The sequence below is a fragment of the Peromyscus maniculatus genome, chromosome 1 (assembly GCF_049852395.1).
Source record: "Peromyscus maniculatus bairdii isolate BWxNUB_F1_BW_parent chromosome 1, HU_Pman_BW_mat_3.1, whole genome shotgun sequence".
Taxonomy (NCBI): Eukaryota; Metazoa; Chordata; class Mammalia; order Rodentia; family Cricetidae; genus Peromyscus; species Peromyscus maniculatus.
Window position 1 is genome coordinate 110,333,550 of NC_134852.1, and position 15,426 is coordinate 110,348,975.

General features: G+C 52.2%; 1 protein-coding gene across 3 annotated transcripts in view; it reads right to left on the bottom strand.

Annotated features, from left to right (window-relative positions):
* Positions 1-242: 242 nt before the first annotated feature.
* The window catches only part of Slco2b1 (solute carrier organic anion transporter family member 2B1), a 50,888-nt gene continuing 35,704 nt past the window's right edge, over positions 243-15,426 (bottom strand). For 2 of the 3 annotated variants that reach the window (XM_006982158.4, XM_076548142.1), the window contains exons 9-14: positions 11,938-12,295; positions 9,841-10,006; positions 7,465-7,628; positions 6,123-6,187; positions 5,686-5,806; positions 2,986-4,788 (exon numbers count right to left, since the gene is read on the bottom strand). In XM_006982158.4, coding sequence (XP_006982220.2) covers positions 4,650-4,788; positions 5,686-5,806; positions 6,123-6,187; positions 7,465-7,628; positions 9,841-10,006; positions 11,938-12,295 — 1,013 coding nt within the window. In that variant the 3' untranslated portion in view covers positions 2,986-4,649. Of the gene's footprint in view, positions 1,960-2,985; positions 4,789-5,685; positions 5,807-6,122; positions 6,188-7,464; positions 7,629-9,840; positions 10,007-11,937; positions 12,296-15,426 lie in introns of those variants that run through there. The other variant, XM_076548148.1, reaches the window with a different exon arrangement.

The following is a 15,426-nucleotide window of genomic DNA, read 5'->3' on the forward strand; positions in this document are numbered from 1 at the left end:
TTAGGAAGACTGTACAGGGCTTTAGAGCCCCGCCCCCACCTTTGAAACCACAAACAACTGTGCATCTTTGTGTGTGTGGGGGGGGGAGTGAAGTGGTGGTGAATTTTATTTATATTTTTATTTATTTATTTAGGATTTTGAGACAAGGTTTCATTTTGTAGCCCAGGCTGCCCTCAAACTTACCATCCTCTTGCCTCTGTCTCCTGGGTGATAGGATTACAGACATGCGCTCCACACCTGGCTTGGTTTATAAATTTATTTTTTTAAATGTTGCTTGTGTCTTTAATGAGGCTACTTCCCTAACTTGTCCCTTCACTGCCATGTCATACTGCCTCCTCCGAGGTAGAGGCTTTTGAACTGGGCCTTGATGGAGGACAGGACTTCATGAAGAAGGGGTGGCGGGAGGGACACAGGACAGCTGGGTCTATCAAGGGGGATGTTCAGCACGTGCAGGTAATGAACGGTGAGCGTGGAGTGAGCTGGCCACGGCTCCTGGAGCCAGGGCCCCAGGGGCATCTGCCTGACCCGGAGCTTTCCAGCTTCTCCAAGCAACAGAAACTGAAAGCCAGACACTGAGATGCTGTTTTTGGTGCCTGCCCCATCTGCTTCTGGGCTTCACCAGCAGTGAAGCGGGTAGGGCCTGGTGCAGGGTAGAGAGACCGTGGTTCGCAGACGCTCACGGCTCTTGGTCAACAGGAGGCGAGGTGTGTGTTCATGTTTGTTTGACTTTTTGAACATGAGTTCGTGGGTGTACATGTGTATGCATGTATGTGGAGCTGCATGTGTGCCTCTGTGTATGCATGTGTATACATATATGATCATGTGAACATGAGTGCATGTTTTTTGTGTGTGTGTCTGTTGTACATAGCATCTGTGTATGTGCATGAATATGTATGCATTTCACTCTAAGTGTGAGTTGGTGTGTACATGAGTGTGTACATGTGAATATGTCTGAATGTATGTGTGAAATTGTGTGTGTCTGAAAGTGTGCATGTGAGTGTATGGAGTAAGTGTGGGCATGTATGTGCATGTGCACATGTGTGTGAGAATGTATAGCTTCTGTGTGTGTTTATGCTTGTGTTTTGTGAGTGCATGCATGTGTGTAAGAATCTATGTCCGTGTGTGACCACATATGTGAATATCATGTGAGCATGTGTGCACATGATCATGTGAATTATTATGTGTGTAAGTGGGTGCACATTATTAAGTGGGTGCAAAGGTGCTTGTGTGAGTTTTTATGTTTCTGTGTATGTATACATGTTTGCATGTGTGTGCATTTGGCTGTATGCATGTGTGCGTGTATGTTAGGAGGTATATGCCTGTGCATGTGAATGTGTATCCATGTATTTGTGAGCATGTGTATGTCTGTGCCATGTGCATGCATGTGTGTTTATACTTGTGTGTTTGTGTGTATCATTTTCTCTCACAGTTTAGAGAAGACTCTTTTACCTTCTTTACCCCACTCTTGACATGTGGCTTGATGCCTAAGCCGCCTCACCTGCCCAACAGAAGACTGTGGTCCCCAGCTCTCAGCTTCTGCAAGGGCTAGGTCCTACAGTGGGATGAAGGCTTCATCTCCACCCCTCAGCTCCCCCAGAGGCTAGCTTCCAGTGAGGTGAGTGCCTGGCGGGCCTCTGGGCTACTCCTCAGACCCAGTGAGGCCCTCCAGAAATGCCATTTGGTCTCAGAGTGGGGAATTTGCAAAGGGGAGACACTTGAACCACTTCTACCCACTCCAGCCTCCCTCGTGGATCAGCAAGTGGTCGAGGAGGAGGCGGGGGTCCCCGAGATGTCCTTGTGTCCACCTCAGTTACTGCTGTGCCTAGGGAAGTCACTGTGGCCATCTCTGCATAAAGAATGGTTTCCGGGGAACTTTTCAGCCGCTGCCCACCTCATTTGGCATTATGATGTCGGAGAGGCAAACACTGATGTCGTGGCTTCTGTTTGTGGCTTGTGGCCCTGGAAACGTAAAAGGAGCAGAGGAGGAAGTGGAGAAATATGAAAGTGTATGGAGCCAGAAGCCAGTGTGTGGAGAATCCTAACCATGGAGGTGTGTGGATGGATTACCAGATATGCAGCGTAATTATTTAATTTTTAAAAATATGCCATTTTTCTGGATGGAGTGAGTTTTTTTCCTCATTCTGGGTGTTTACTTTCTAATTTAATTTTGTAAATGTTGACTTCCCAACATGAAACCCACTATCTTAAAGGCTGTAACACTCAAACTCCCTGAGCACTAATGCAACCACACACACACACACACACACACACACACACACACACACACACACACGGAATACTTCAGACCTGATTTCAGGTGACTGGTCCTCGTCACACACAGGAGCACTAAATGTATTGCAAAAAGTCTTTCAGGCTGTGTGTATAAGGTGTGTATGGAACCCACATGAATTTGTGCTTAGATTAGGGTCTCACTCCTGAGAGATCTCATGATAGTGATGCAAACATTTCAAAATAAGATCTCAAATACAAAATACTTCTGGTCTTGGGCATTTTGATGAAATACAGTCTCCATAGTAAACCTGCATTCATTATTCTGCGTTCTTTCCTTCGTAAAGAGAACTCTTTTGAGTTGTGTTAGCTTCGATTTCCACAAATCTGAATCCAGCTCTGGCCCCACCATTGTGTGTGTGTGTGTGTGTGTGTGTGTGTGTGCATACATATATAATCATATAATTATATATGTATTATTGTAGCCCCAAGCACCTCACTTAACCTTCTCTTCTTACTATGGAAACAAGTAAGGACTTGGACAGCTTTGTGATCGTATTCCATTTTTGAAACAATTGCTAGAGGAAATAAACCAGTCAAAGGAAAAATTAGACCAGAATATAAAGAGAAAACGCAATGCAAAATGCCAGAGTGAATAAACTCGGTGAGGCCGAAATCTAAGTAACTGGAAGCGACGCGGTTGACGCAAACCTCTAATGCAGTTTAGAAGGATAAATTCTTGTCTTGGAAGAGGCATTATGCAAAGGCAAATTTAATAATAAGCTGTATGTATACGGCCAGGTTGTTCCTGTACAACCTGGGGAGCAGGAGAAAGGACAGAATGAAGACCTGCTAACAGCCTTGTCTTGGTGGAAGGGACTTCAAAATTCTTGGCACTGATTAGTGTAGGCTCAGGTATTGGTTAAACACTCAACTGTAGGATAGAACAGTGATTAGGCTCTTCGTCTTTCTCTCCTCCTCCTTCTTCTTCCCTCTTCCTCCTCCTCTTATCCTCTTTCCTTTTTCTCTTTATTCCTTTTGGATTTTTTGAGACACTCTCATGTAGCCCAGGTTAGACTCAGACTCACTATGTAGCTGAGATAGGCCTTGAATTCCCGATCTTGTCCCCCAGTGCTGGGTCACAGACATGTGCCACCATTCCTGACAGAATTGAGGGCTTCCATATCCCCCTCTTCTGCACAGGAGACAAGCACCTTGTCCCTTCACTAAGAGCTAGGCACACAGAGTAGGGAGACAGCGGCTGGCTCCTTCTCCCCTCTCTTTGTGGCCACATGGGTGGGGGTGTGTGCTATCAACAGACTGGGCTGGGAGCAGAACAGGGCTTGCTCTTCTGCTGCCTTGAAGCAACTAGGCCAGATAAGACTGGCCAGAAAGCCAGACAAGGCCTGACTTGGAAAAGAATTGGGGATTGCAGAGATCCTGACCTAAGAGTGCTGTACCATAGCTGGCTGTACAGAGCTGGGCTGTGCTCACACTGATCCAGGGATTTTTAGAAAACAGGAGGTCAACCCAGCTTGGTCATTACAGAATCAGGTATTAGCTACAAAGATCCAGAGATATGGTCTAGGGTTCTATTCCCAAGAGCCACAGTGACTTTGGTGGCCCCTGGTCATATGTGTGAGATCCTGACAACACACATTTAGTAGAAGAAACTCCAAATATAAACTGGTCTCTGAAGTTACAAGACCTCTAAAGGAAAGGATACACCTCCCTTTCCCCAATTGTGGCTCCCTGAGGACAAAAGCTGAGACATTCTGGGTCAGAGAGGCCCTCTTCCATCCCAGCTAAGAAAGGCTCCTCCTGTGCACACACCTCATCAAATATGGTCTCCTCCTCCTCCCTGCTTTTGGGGCTTGCCTTCATCTTGTCTCTGGACTCTGCCTCCAGGGGGCGCCAAATAGACATTTCTTGAAGACAGCCTGGACTTGGAGAGGAGGCCTTCACAGATGTGCACAGCTGGAGCCTGTGAGTTGGAATCCTTGGAGAGGGTCTCCATGAGTGACAGAGCTGGCTGAGGCTCTGTGTGGAGTACAGCATGGTCTATCCTGGAATCGGGGGTGGGGGGTGGGGGGAACAGAGATGCGGTACAGTTCCTCCCCACCAACAAAGCTTGGTTCCAGGTTGGTCATCTGACTGGAGAAGGAATAAGGACAACCCTCTTGCTTGAGACATGACCAACACAACAACTCCTTGGTTCCAAAGAGCAAGCAAAGCCAGAAGCTTGTTCAAAGTCACTTCACAGTTTCGTGGAGGAACCAGAGTTGGAACATGGTACTTCTAACACCCCATCTTGGGCAAAAGGCTCAGAAGATACAAGGCTGTGGCTGCCACGCCTGACCTGGTGGGACTGGGACTGTTGACCTTCTGGAGTCCTTGGGTTTCTTTTGTGGTCCTGATGCTTACAGCTGCTGCTGTAGGTCAGAGCTCTTCACAGTGGCCTTGATGCTGGCCTCTTTTTTCTGCTGCCTCAAGATGGCCACAACTAAGGCAAAGCACACCAGGGATCCACTTTTGAAGAATAACTGGAGGCCTATGAATCTGGGGGAAGAAGGAGGAACCTTGAACTCAGGAGCCCACTCTTCAGGGACTGGCTTTAGCTTCAGGGTGGGAATGATAGAGTTAGTAGACGTGGTATAGAGACATTGAGGTCTGGGGACAGGGGAAGCTCTGCAGGGACTCTGGGTGCATGGGGGAGAGACTAAATATCCCTCTCACTCTGTTACTGATGGATGTATGACCCAGACTAGGCCTCTTCTACTTGACTCTTGAAGGCCCCTGTTCGGCAAAGCCTCCCTAGACCGTCCCAGCCTGCAGGAATTGGGTCCCATAGCTCAGAGCTAGAGGTGACCACTCCCTGGCTGGTCCTGGCCTGGTTGCAAGTTCTTCCATATCCACTCAGCCTATGATATCCATGTCTTTGGGCTTCTCTGAGCCCTCCATTGTACAGATAGAAAGACTGAGGGGTCAAGGCTCTCTCCCCTAGGTTCCCACAGGGACTCTGCTGACTGACAGCTTAGAGATGGCTCCGTCACCAGAGCCTAGGGCCTCTTACTTTAGCTTTACATTTTCCTCACCCATACTAAGGGGAGCTATCCAGGTGTAGTAGCTCATGTGAGAAATCCCAGCACTTGAAATGATGAAGCAGGAGGATTGTTGTAAGTTCAAGGTCAGCCTGGCTGACCTAGTGAGTTCAAGAACATCCCGGGCATAGAATGAGGTCTTGACTCAAAAAAAACAAAACAAAGAAATCCAGGGTTTAGTGGCACATGCCTATAATCCCAGTGCTTAGGAGGCAGAAAGATTGGGAATTCAAGGCCAGCTTCAGTTACATCGGGAGATCCAGACCAGGTGTGTGTGTGAGATCTCTCTTAGAGGCAGTCTCTGGTTTAGAGGGTGGGTGTGCCCTGACATGGGCCTTCCCGCCCTCATGCTTACCGGTGTCGGAGCAGGTCATGGTCATAGTAGCGGCAGACGGCTCGTCGCCCACAGCTCAGGGCCCAGTGCACACAGGTGGTATCGATGGCACTTCCATGGATCACAGGGCTGGGCATCCAGGCTAGAGAAGGAGAGGCTCAGGGGGCAGCAGAGGGTCACCATGCCCCAGTCGCCCACCCTCGGCACATGCAAGCCGCAAGTCTCTCAGCCCAGGAGTCTTTGGCCTCCAGCCACCCTTTAGCATGTATCTAGAGGGAGCCCTCCATCAGGCTTGGTGCAGCCAAGGCACATCACCTCCAAAGACATGGTCAGGTCTTGTTACCCCACGCATTTGGGGGCCCTAAGGTCCCACTCAGGCCTGTGTTTTCCAGGCCTGGCACACAGCAGACATCTGGATGCCCATCACCACCACCAAGGTCCCCGGGCAGGCTCTTTACCCAGTACTCTCAGGAGCATGAACTGCATCCCTACTGCCAGGATCTTATCTTCTTTCTTCACTCCCCTACCAAGAAAGACGTGGTTGTGTGAGGACAGACCCAGACTCAGTCCCAGCACCATACAGCAGCAGGTTTCCGTAGGTGGGTTCCACCCGCCATGCCAATCTCCCCGCTAGGCTGAAGGTCAGGGGTGTCAGGGAGGCTCAGAGCCTACACCTGTTACCCCTCAACCTACAGAGTCCAGTTCCCTGCATCCTAGGCCCATATACCAACTGCCAGGCTCACAGACATCACTGTAGTCACGCCCATCCCGTAGTCCCGCTGGATTCTCCACGGAGAGAGCCAATACCAGGATAGCTATGCACCAGGTCCAGTTTTCCCAGTGCTGTAACCCTGTGGCCAGGGATAGCCAGCAGCAACTGGCTTCTAAACAGTGCCCACAGCTGGCACTTAGGGGTGCTCCCTAAAACTCAGGGATTCTGCACTCAGCTCACTTCACCCCAGGAGGTGGGCATGTCACCAGCCCTATTCTGCAGATAAAGAGATTGACAACTGTTGAGATTTGAGCCAGGACTCAAGCCACCTGCACTTTCAACTCTCTGTAGGCACCTGCTCCTCACTCTGTAGCCCAGGCAGACCTTGAACTCACAGAGATCCACCTGCCTCTGCCTCCTGAGCACCGGGATTAAAGGCATGTGCCACCACATTCGGTACCTAATATTACTTTCTAATCTCCTAGACTGTCGTTAGTGAGCAGAAAAGTTCCAGCGGAGTGACAACAGAATTATCTTGCTCTCGGGTCTCCTTGTCCCAGTCCCTACTCAAGGACTACCTTAGACGACCATTTGCTAGGCCCATTGGTACTCTCAGGACAAGGGACAGGAAGATCTTAGAAGCAGCACCCTGCAGGTTCTGGGTCCACAGCAGGCCCTCATTACATGCTCAGAGCCTTGAGGGGTGTGCAGGACCAGCCCACAGGGATTCCGTTGCTTTCCTAGACATCCCTGTGTCCATCCACCTCTTCTTCACCACAGGGTGCCCCACCCCCCAACCCAGGGAGGCCAGGTCAGTGCCCAAGACCTCCCCTACCCTCAGGCAAGGAAGCATCTAGGCATAAAACTAGCCCCAGATTCTGAACTTCTCTAACCCTAGGCTCCTTGTCTGCAAGATGGGAGAGAAAGCTTCATGTCCTCAGGCTGCCAGGGGACTAATGGCAGAACAGGGAGGAGCTAGTTAGGACACTTGAGCGGCCTCATTCTTTCAACTCTTCCCTTGAACGTCCCATCCTGGCTGTGGTGAACGGCTTCCTGGTACCCACCCACCCTGCCTGCTCTCCCGTCACCTTAGGATGAGCATGAAGGAAGGTGTGTAGGTGATGCTGGCCACTGTCGCGCCCACGCTGATGAGAAGAATGAAGGGCAGCACCAGGTGGCTGCAGGCTGAATCACAGGAACCTGCGGGCACAGTGCCATTCCCTGCCACACAGCTGCAGTTGGTATAGAAAACCTGGAGTGAGGAGAAGGAGGAGGAGACAGACCTTCAGGAGCCTCCAAGGGCAGCAGCTGGCCAAGGGCCTCGGGCCTGGGGAGCTCCCAAGTGTCTACAGCCAGCAAGGCAGAGCTGGCTGGAGTCCCGGACTCTGACATCAGTTGATCTGTGATCACTTGAGTCTAGAGAGGTGCCTGGAGGCAGACTGACTGTGCTTAGACTGGGCACAGCTGTGAGGCAGAGAGACTGTCCCTAGGCGAGCCCTGGTGTGTTTGATGGCCGCCTGCAGAACCTCCAGCCGGGGATAAGCTAGGAAATGGTCTGGCCACCAGTGCCACTTTGGTGCCTGTAACGAGCAAGGCTGGGGCTTCTTTTTCTTTTTCCTTTCCTATTGGTCAGGGTGTCTACGTGTTTGTGTGCTTGTGTGTGTGTGTGTGTGTGTGTGTGTGTGTGTGTGTGTGTGTGTGTGTGTGTGTTTATCTGTATATGTGAGTGTAGGTACCCATGGAGACCAGAAGAGGGTGTCAGATCCTCTGGAGAGGAATTACAGATGGTTGTAAACTGCGGGTCGTGGATGCTGGGGACTGAACTAGGGTCCCCTGCAAGAGCAATACACTTCGAACCATGGAACTATCTTTGCAACACCAGGGCAGACCAGGACAGAGGGAGCACAGTTACCATGGGCCAGGTCAAGTGTGCAGGGATTGGTCCCGTCAGTCCTCAAAGGTGGTACTTCTGCCTAGGGTACCTGGAACCCCCTGGGCCTCCTACCGCTTACTACAGAAACCTCAGATATTTCCCAGTATGGAAAGGGCTGAGAAACCCAAGGTGTTATCTAGGAGCCTTGGAAGGATCTGAGCTCAGTGCTCCTGGGACAGACTGGATGAGCAAGCAGAAGGTCCCATTGTTAGGGTCCATGGGGAAAGAATTTTAAGGCGGAGTTATTTAGGGGATAGACTTGATGAAAGATGAGAGATGAGATGGCAGAGGAAGGTCCCTGGGGCTTGGATCGCTGCCCATCCCAGATGCCCACCTATGCTGTGCAGAGCTGGGAGGCATCACCAGGCTGTACTGCTAGTATCATAAACCCTCACCACTTCACATTACCAAAAAGTGGCCTTTGGGCTTCAGTTACATGCCAAGTGACGCACTGGGCTGGAGACACCCTGGAGCCAGGTAGTGCAGAAACATGCCAAAGCAGGGCACTGGCATGGTAGCGCCCACACTGCTCCTTTCCTGGGAAGACAGCTGGGATGGGCACCAAGGCTGGGCACTTTGCCTTCTAGGTTCTTTCCCAGGCTTCTCTCTTAGGCATCGATGTCCATGGTGGGAAGTTCTCACAGATGTCTCAGTCTTTCCCACAGGGCTGATTTCGCCTTATAAGGTGGAGATCAAGTCGGTGTCTACCTTCCCCCATCTCAGTCTGTCACCTACCTGAGTGCACCCCGGCTAGACCAGCCCATCCCAGACCCCCGGGTGCTTGTGTTGAACCAAGGATAATTGACGGCTGGAAAGCTGCCCCTGAGTGCTGACCCTCCCCTACGTCCAGACCCCCACCTCTGGAGCCAGTGCAGGTTGGGCTGATTCTAGTCCCTGCTCTGATAGAAGACCCTGGGTACTGCCTGGTCCTCTCCCAGGCCTTCACTTCCTATCTGTACAATGGGCAGACTAAGTGCTTAACATCTCTTAGGCACTGTGGCTCTTTGCTTCCTTGTTAGTGAGCTCACCCAGGTAAGCCATTCAGTGCAGGGCCTGGGGTCCAGGAAGCTCACGCTCACTGTGTGTTCTTTAATTCTCTTCTTAGGCTGTTTTCCCTGCCTAGAAAGCCCTCCCTTCCCAAGTCTTTGCTTGCCTAATGACCCTGGAAGATCTGTCACAGATGCTGCTTCTTTTGGAGTCCTCTGGGACCCTCCCAGGTGGACCGTGTCCCCTCTACTCTTGTATGCACTGGTAGGGACCATTTCTGCCCACCTGCAGTCTGAAATTCCTGTGGGTCATTTCCTCGAGCAGACCAGCAGCTGGGAGCCAGCTGTGGCTCCCTTCCCTGGGCCCTGGCTGGCAATGAAACTTACTGGGAGAATGATGCGGGGAGATGTGTCTGCCGAAGCAGAGGAACAAGACAATGATGGAGGGCAGAGAGAGAGAACCAGAGAGGGGCAGAATGATAGGCAGCCCAGACTAGGAGGGGTAGGGGCCTGGAGGCAGTGGTTATGTGGGAGGCTGGCCTTACCTGGCTTTTGCCCAGAGCCTCCTGGACCACATGACCTGTGCAGCCTGCATGGCAGGGTGTGGTGTACTCCACGTGGGCGCTGGTGTCGCAAACCGGGTTAAAGCCATCCGATTGGCAGGAACAGGGCTCTGCGCAGCCAGGAAACAGGCTTGGCTCTGGCTGAGCACTAGAGAGAGAAAGCGAATGTGTTTAGCCTGGCTCTCCTCTCTCAGGGCCCTCTCTGCAGCCTGGCTCCGACGCTGAGAGCAGTGGCCAGGGATTTCGGCTGCAGCTTTTCCCTGAGGGAGAAACAGTGAAACTCGGGGACTTTCTAATGGGGGTGGGTGGGGTGAGGAGTCTGGGCCAGAGTCTGCAGCGCGCCCTTCCAACCCTGGATTCTACATGTCTGGAAGCTTCTGCAAATATCCCTGTGCTTGGACGGAACACAAGAGAAATTCCTCCCAGAAGTGAGTGTCAGATAAAGGGGCCATTCTCTCTACGAGCTCAATTGCCGCCTTGTCTCAGCAAAGCACAGCTGTGATGGGGCCCCGGCAAGGAGGCCAAGCAGCTGTGGGGTCTCCAACCTGTGCCTGCCTTCCTCTGGGACCTTAATTTCTCTGTTATCTGGGCTGGGGCTCCTGTCTCAGTCACCCTCCTGAAGTCTCATGGCCTCTGTGTTCATTCTCCTGGGCTGCTCACTGCGTCAGGTGCGCCCACCAGAGCACCTGCTTCCTCCAAGATCCTGGAAGTGCTCGTGCCCTAGCTGGAGAACAAGGGGTGAGCATCCTGGGTGGGGGCAGGGGATGACTTTGGGACATAGGCTGGGACCTGGCCTCATGCTAGGAGGAAACACAGCTCCCTTGCCGGGTGACATTGTACCACCAGTAAACGTAATGATAGAATCCATTATAGAGATCACATGGAGACTCAACAGAACAGTGGAGGGAAAGTCAATTGGCCTCAGCAGCTTCGGTGAATTAGAACCCAGGACCCATGAATCAACTTATAAGAGCTTTGGTAAGAATATGAGTGAAATGCCATGTCAGAGTTGAGGGAGAGGAGGAGGAGGAGGAGGAGGAAGAGGAGGAGAAGGAGGAAAACACAGGCAGGCAGCATGGTCTGAGACCAATTGAGTGAGCTAGTTCCTGTACCACTAGCATCACAGACATCTGTCCAGAGCCAAGGTCTCTTACACACCCAGCAGGCCCAAGGCTTCCCTTGTATGTTTCATTGGGTCCCCGTGAGATCTCTATAATGGGTTCTACCATTGTTCTATTGCTTTCCCCATTGACTCGTAAAAACTGATGGTAAGATACCCATTGACTTTTCACTTGAAGCATCGTTGGGAAGACCTGGCCCTTGCTCAGACTTGGGGCTTTCTGAGGACCCAGCTGCAGGGTCTAGGACACAATTCATATATGGAAGGCCCTACTCCAGAGAACCTGGCTGTTTGGGAAAAGGAGAAGGAAGGGAGCCAAGTGATAAGGGTGGGAACCAAGATATCTGGGCCCCAAGTCTCCCATCATGTGTAGGAGCCCAGGTGAGGGAAACTGGCCCTTGAGCAAGGGAGGCTGTGCCAAGAAGGAAGTTGGGGAATTCTAGCTGGGTGCTGGGCCAAGCTAAGCTTACAACAACTTCCAGGGAACATGAGGTCATCTAGGAAGAGGCAGGGTTTCTTAACCTCTTCTCCCTCCTTGAGAAGGACTGCCCAGCTGCCTGCTCATCACTTCTCCAAGGCCTGGAGCTTGTCATTCTTGGGCAGATATAAACTCAGCTGGGAGCAAAAGCCTCCCTCAGGCTATGCTGGGTCCTACCTCCTAGGCATGGCCTTTATCCCACTTCCGCTGGTCCACAGGTCTCCCTGGGAATGCCATCCCACAGGTGGCTGCACCCTGACTCAATCTCTGGCCCTCCTCCTGCCCCTGATGTTCCCTCCATGCTTCTTCTATGGCATTGGATGCCATCCAGTGACCACTGCTTGCTTGTACCTGAGCCCAAGGAGGGACATGCATAGAGCTCTGCAGGCATTGGGAGGAGACAGTGCCCCAGGGGAGGCGAGAGAGGTAGGTGGTTCACTGACCTACTGGACCTACCCTCACCCTGCACGCGCCTACTCACCCCAGGTCCCGGGTGATGCCAGCGATATGGTGAGTAGAACAGCCAATGAAGAAGAGTGGCAAGCTGAGCAGCAGACACAATAGCGACCCCAGCAGGCAGAGGACACTGCACTGCATGGAGTTCAGGTGGAGGCGCTTGACTAAGACGCCTCCCACCACCATGCCCACAATGGACAAGGGGATGGTGAGGCAGCCGAGGAGCAGGTTGGCGAAGGAGGCTGTGATGGAAAACTGGCGCTCCAGGACCTTCGGCAGGAAGGTGGCCATGCCTGCCACCATGGATGAGGTGCACACCTGGGACAGGACTACCAGCAAGAAGATGGGGTGGCGCAGTGTCCGCACCAGCACCCTGGGGAAGACTGTTGGGACAAGTGGGAAGGAGGTCAGCATGGGCAGCCAGCCACACCCTCGGTGTCTGTCCACCCCACCCCTTCTGGTCCTTCTGCTTCTCCCATTCCATTCCATTTCGTTCTAGTGCATCCCAGGCTATCCTGGTACATTTGACTCCTTCCTATCCTGCTTCAGTTTTGAAATTCTCCCCGTGTCTTCCAGTTCATTGAGTGACATGGGAGTTTATTTAACTCGTTCATTTCCGTTCAGTTCTGTTGAGTCGATACAGTTTTGTTTCATGCCATCTCCTTGAGTCTATTTCATTCACCCACATCTCATTTCAGGTTTTTTCCATTTCTGTCGGATTATTCTCCCATGCCCCCACCCCCACCAGGCCCCTTCCATCTTGTCCTGGTCTTTCCATGCCAGCCTGGGCTTGAGTTCTCCCTTCTCTGTCCTCGACCCAGGTGCCCATGGCTGCCCTGACCCCTCACAGCGAGTGTGTGTCTCCCGAGAGCACTGTACCCAACGATCACACACTCTATTCCTTTAGCTTTTCACTGCCTCCTCACCCCCGTTTTACTTCAGAGTGGAGTCATTCTTACGGTATCAGTTGCTTCATCTCTAGAGCCCAAGGCACGCTAGTCATTTTGTAAATACTGTTTAATGAATGAGGACCAGATCAAATGTCCAAGTGCCTGGGACAGAATAATCTCAGGTCTCCAGAGAAAATGAATCCTGGGCAGCCTTGGGCCAGGAGGCTTCCTGGATGTAGGACAGAGTTGGGATGCAGAGAATCGGGGGACTTGGAGAGGTGTTCCCACTAGGTGTGTGGCCAGGACACCAGCCTGGAGACAGGTTGTGGTTATGCTGTTCTGGCATGGGGGATCCTGCCTCGGTGCCTCATTCACGCCGCCCTGCCTGAAAGTGCTAAACCTTTGAGTTCAGAAGGACAGGCAAGTCCCTTTCCTCCTGGGCTCGGTGTCCTGGTGAGTAGGGGTGCTCAGGAGTGTCCAAGGACACTTTCTGTTCTGACTCCTGGGGTTCTCCACTGTTAGACATAAGGTATAGGGAAGAGGGGAAGAGAAACCAGGGTGTGCTGGTGCAGACAGACAGGGCCGTGGAGGTCATGCGAGAGGACCTTCGATTCCTGTCAGACCAGAGCCTTTGTCCCTGAGTTACAGGAGACATGGCCTGTCAGTCCTCAGAGCATAGTCAAAGTGGCCTGGTCCCTGTCCTCACGGCCTGGGCCTGTGTCCTCCAGAGCCAGAAAATGAAGTCAGCCCAGGTGGGGTGAGAGGGGATAGCGCCGTGGCTGCATCCTTCTTGAAGTCCCTCGTCTCTTGTCACCCGTGCAGTGACCTAGCATCTGGAATGGGGTAGGTGGCCCTAGACTTCCTTCCAGGTAGCTACTGCAACCCCTCCCCTCCGTCTCTCCCTCCTCCCCGTCTCCCTTTCTCCTCCTCTCCTCCTCCCTCCCTCCATGAGTTTCCCTGGGCATCTGAAGTTCCATACAAACGGAGAGATGTTTCTATCACTTGACCTTCACTGCAGGGTGGGCCCCAGAGAGAGGCAGGGACACACTCAGGTTTGTCCAGAGAGGCCAGGGTACCTCTGGCTCTCTTCACTTCTACCACAGAACCGCTCTCCCTTCTGCCCCTCCCACTCTGTTCTGGTTCTTTCTGGCCGCCTGGCTCCAGAGGGCTCCTCCATTCTGCTCATTCTGCTGTGCTCATCAACACTGTGGGCTGTAAGCCCATCCCCCATCTCTCCTCAGCAGCAACAGCCTTCTCCACAAAGGATGGAAAATTCCTGGAGGGCAGGGCCATGCCTTTCCCTCAGCTACCTGAAGGGGAATTCCAGGGCCTGTCTCCCGCACAGAGGCTCAGCTTTCTCTTAAAGACAGGGCTTCCCTCACTCAGCACAAGGTCTCCACAGCAGACATGCCAGGACCTCCCTCAAGTCAGTGACTGTCTGTCTCCTTCACCAGCCTTGCCCAGCTCAGAGGCCAGGCACTGGCCTTAAACAGAAGAAGTGTGCCTTCAGTTTAGTGCTGTTTCCGGCCTCAGGTCAAAGGCCTCTCCTAACTCCTGGACCATGTCGCTCCCATCAGACAGGGCCCTCCTCTAGCATCCTGGCCAGGCCTCTTCCTTCAGACACCTCCCCCCTCCATTTGCAGGCTGTAAGAGACTGTGTCTCCCCCATCAGGTAACTTCCCCAGCCAGGGATTATCTTCTCCAAGAGTTTCTTCTCCTTCTCCCTCTCCCATGGTGGCAGATGCTCAAAGCCAGGCCCTGGAGTCAGAATGGCCCTGGTAGAGCTTTGCTGTCCAGTGGCCAAGTTGGCTAACCAGCCACAGGCCCTACAGATAGCCCTGTCTCCAGGTCCTGTACGGCTCCTCTAGAAGCTGAACGGTCCAGAGATGAACTGGCCCAGACCAGTTTTAGAGTTTCACTTGTACAACCAGCCCCAGCTGCTCTCTGGGTGGAGAGCAGAGCAGTGATCAATATCTTCTTCCATGGTATAGTGTGCTGAGGCCTTCCAGCAGTCGGGGTGACTGAGATCAACAGTGCAGGTCACTGCCTCTAAGCCCAGCCCCATGGAATTCTGAAATTCCCTTCTCCAGATAACCCAACATAAAATCTTAGAAAACTGGCCAAGAATTGGATCCAGTTCTTTCCTGCTCCAAACGTTTTTGGTGAAGGGTGAAGGATCACTTTGGAGAATACCTTCCTAAACCACAATAGATTCACTTTCTCTTCGGGCATGGATAAGAACAGCAAGGTAGATGTGTTCCTAGTACAGCGCATACCTTACATAGGCAGTTTCCAAACAGCAGCCAGGGGATCCATGCCCACCCCCTACTTGACAGTTATACCAATCCTTGAGAAAGGCAAAATAAACATCACCAACACAATCTCTGCGTGAGGAAGCTCAGGTTGGAGCAGAGAAGAACTTCACAAGACTGCACACTGACCAGCGTCTGGCAGGCTTTACAATCAGGCCCTTTTGACTTGTCTGGCACACAGCAGGCATTCAATGTCCACAGGATTGAGTTCTTTAGAGAATGCTGCCTGGTCCCACTGTGGGCTCTGGTACCTGACTGATTGATTTTCTTGTGTCAGGATCAGGGTAGCATGAAGTTTCTGTCAGTGAGTCT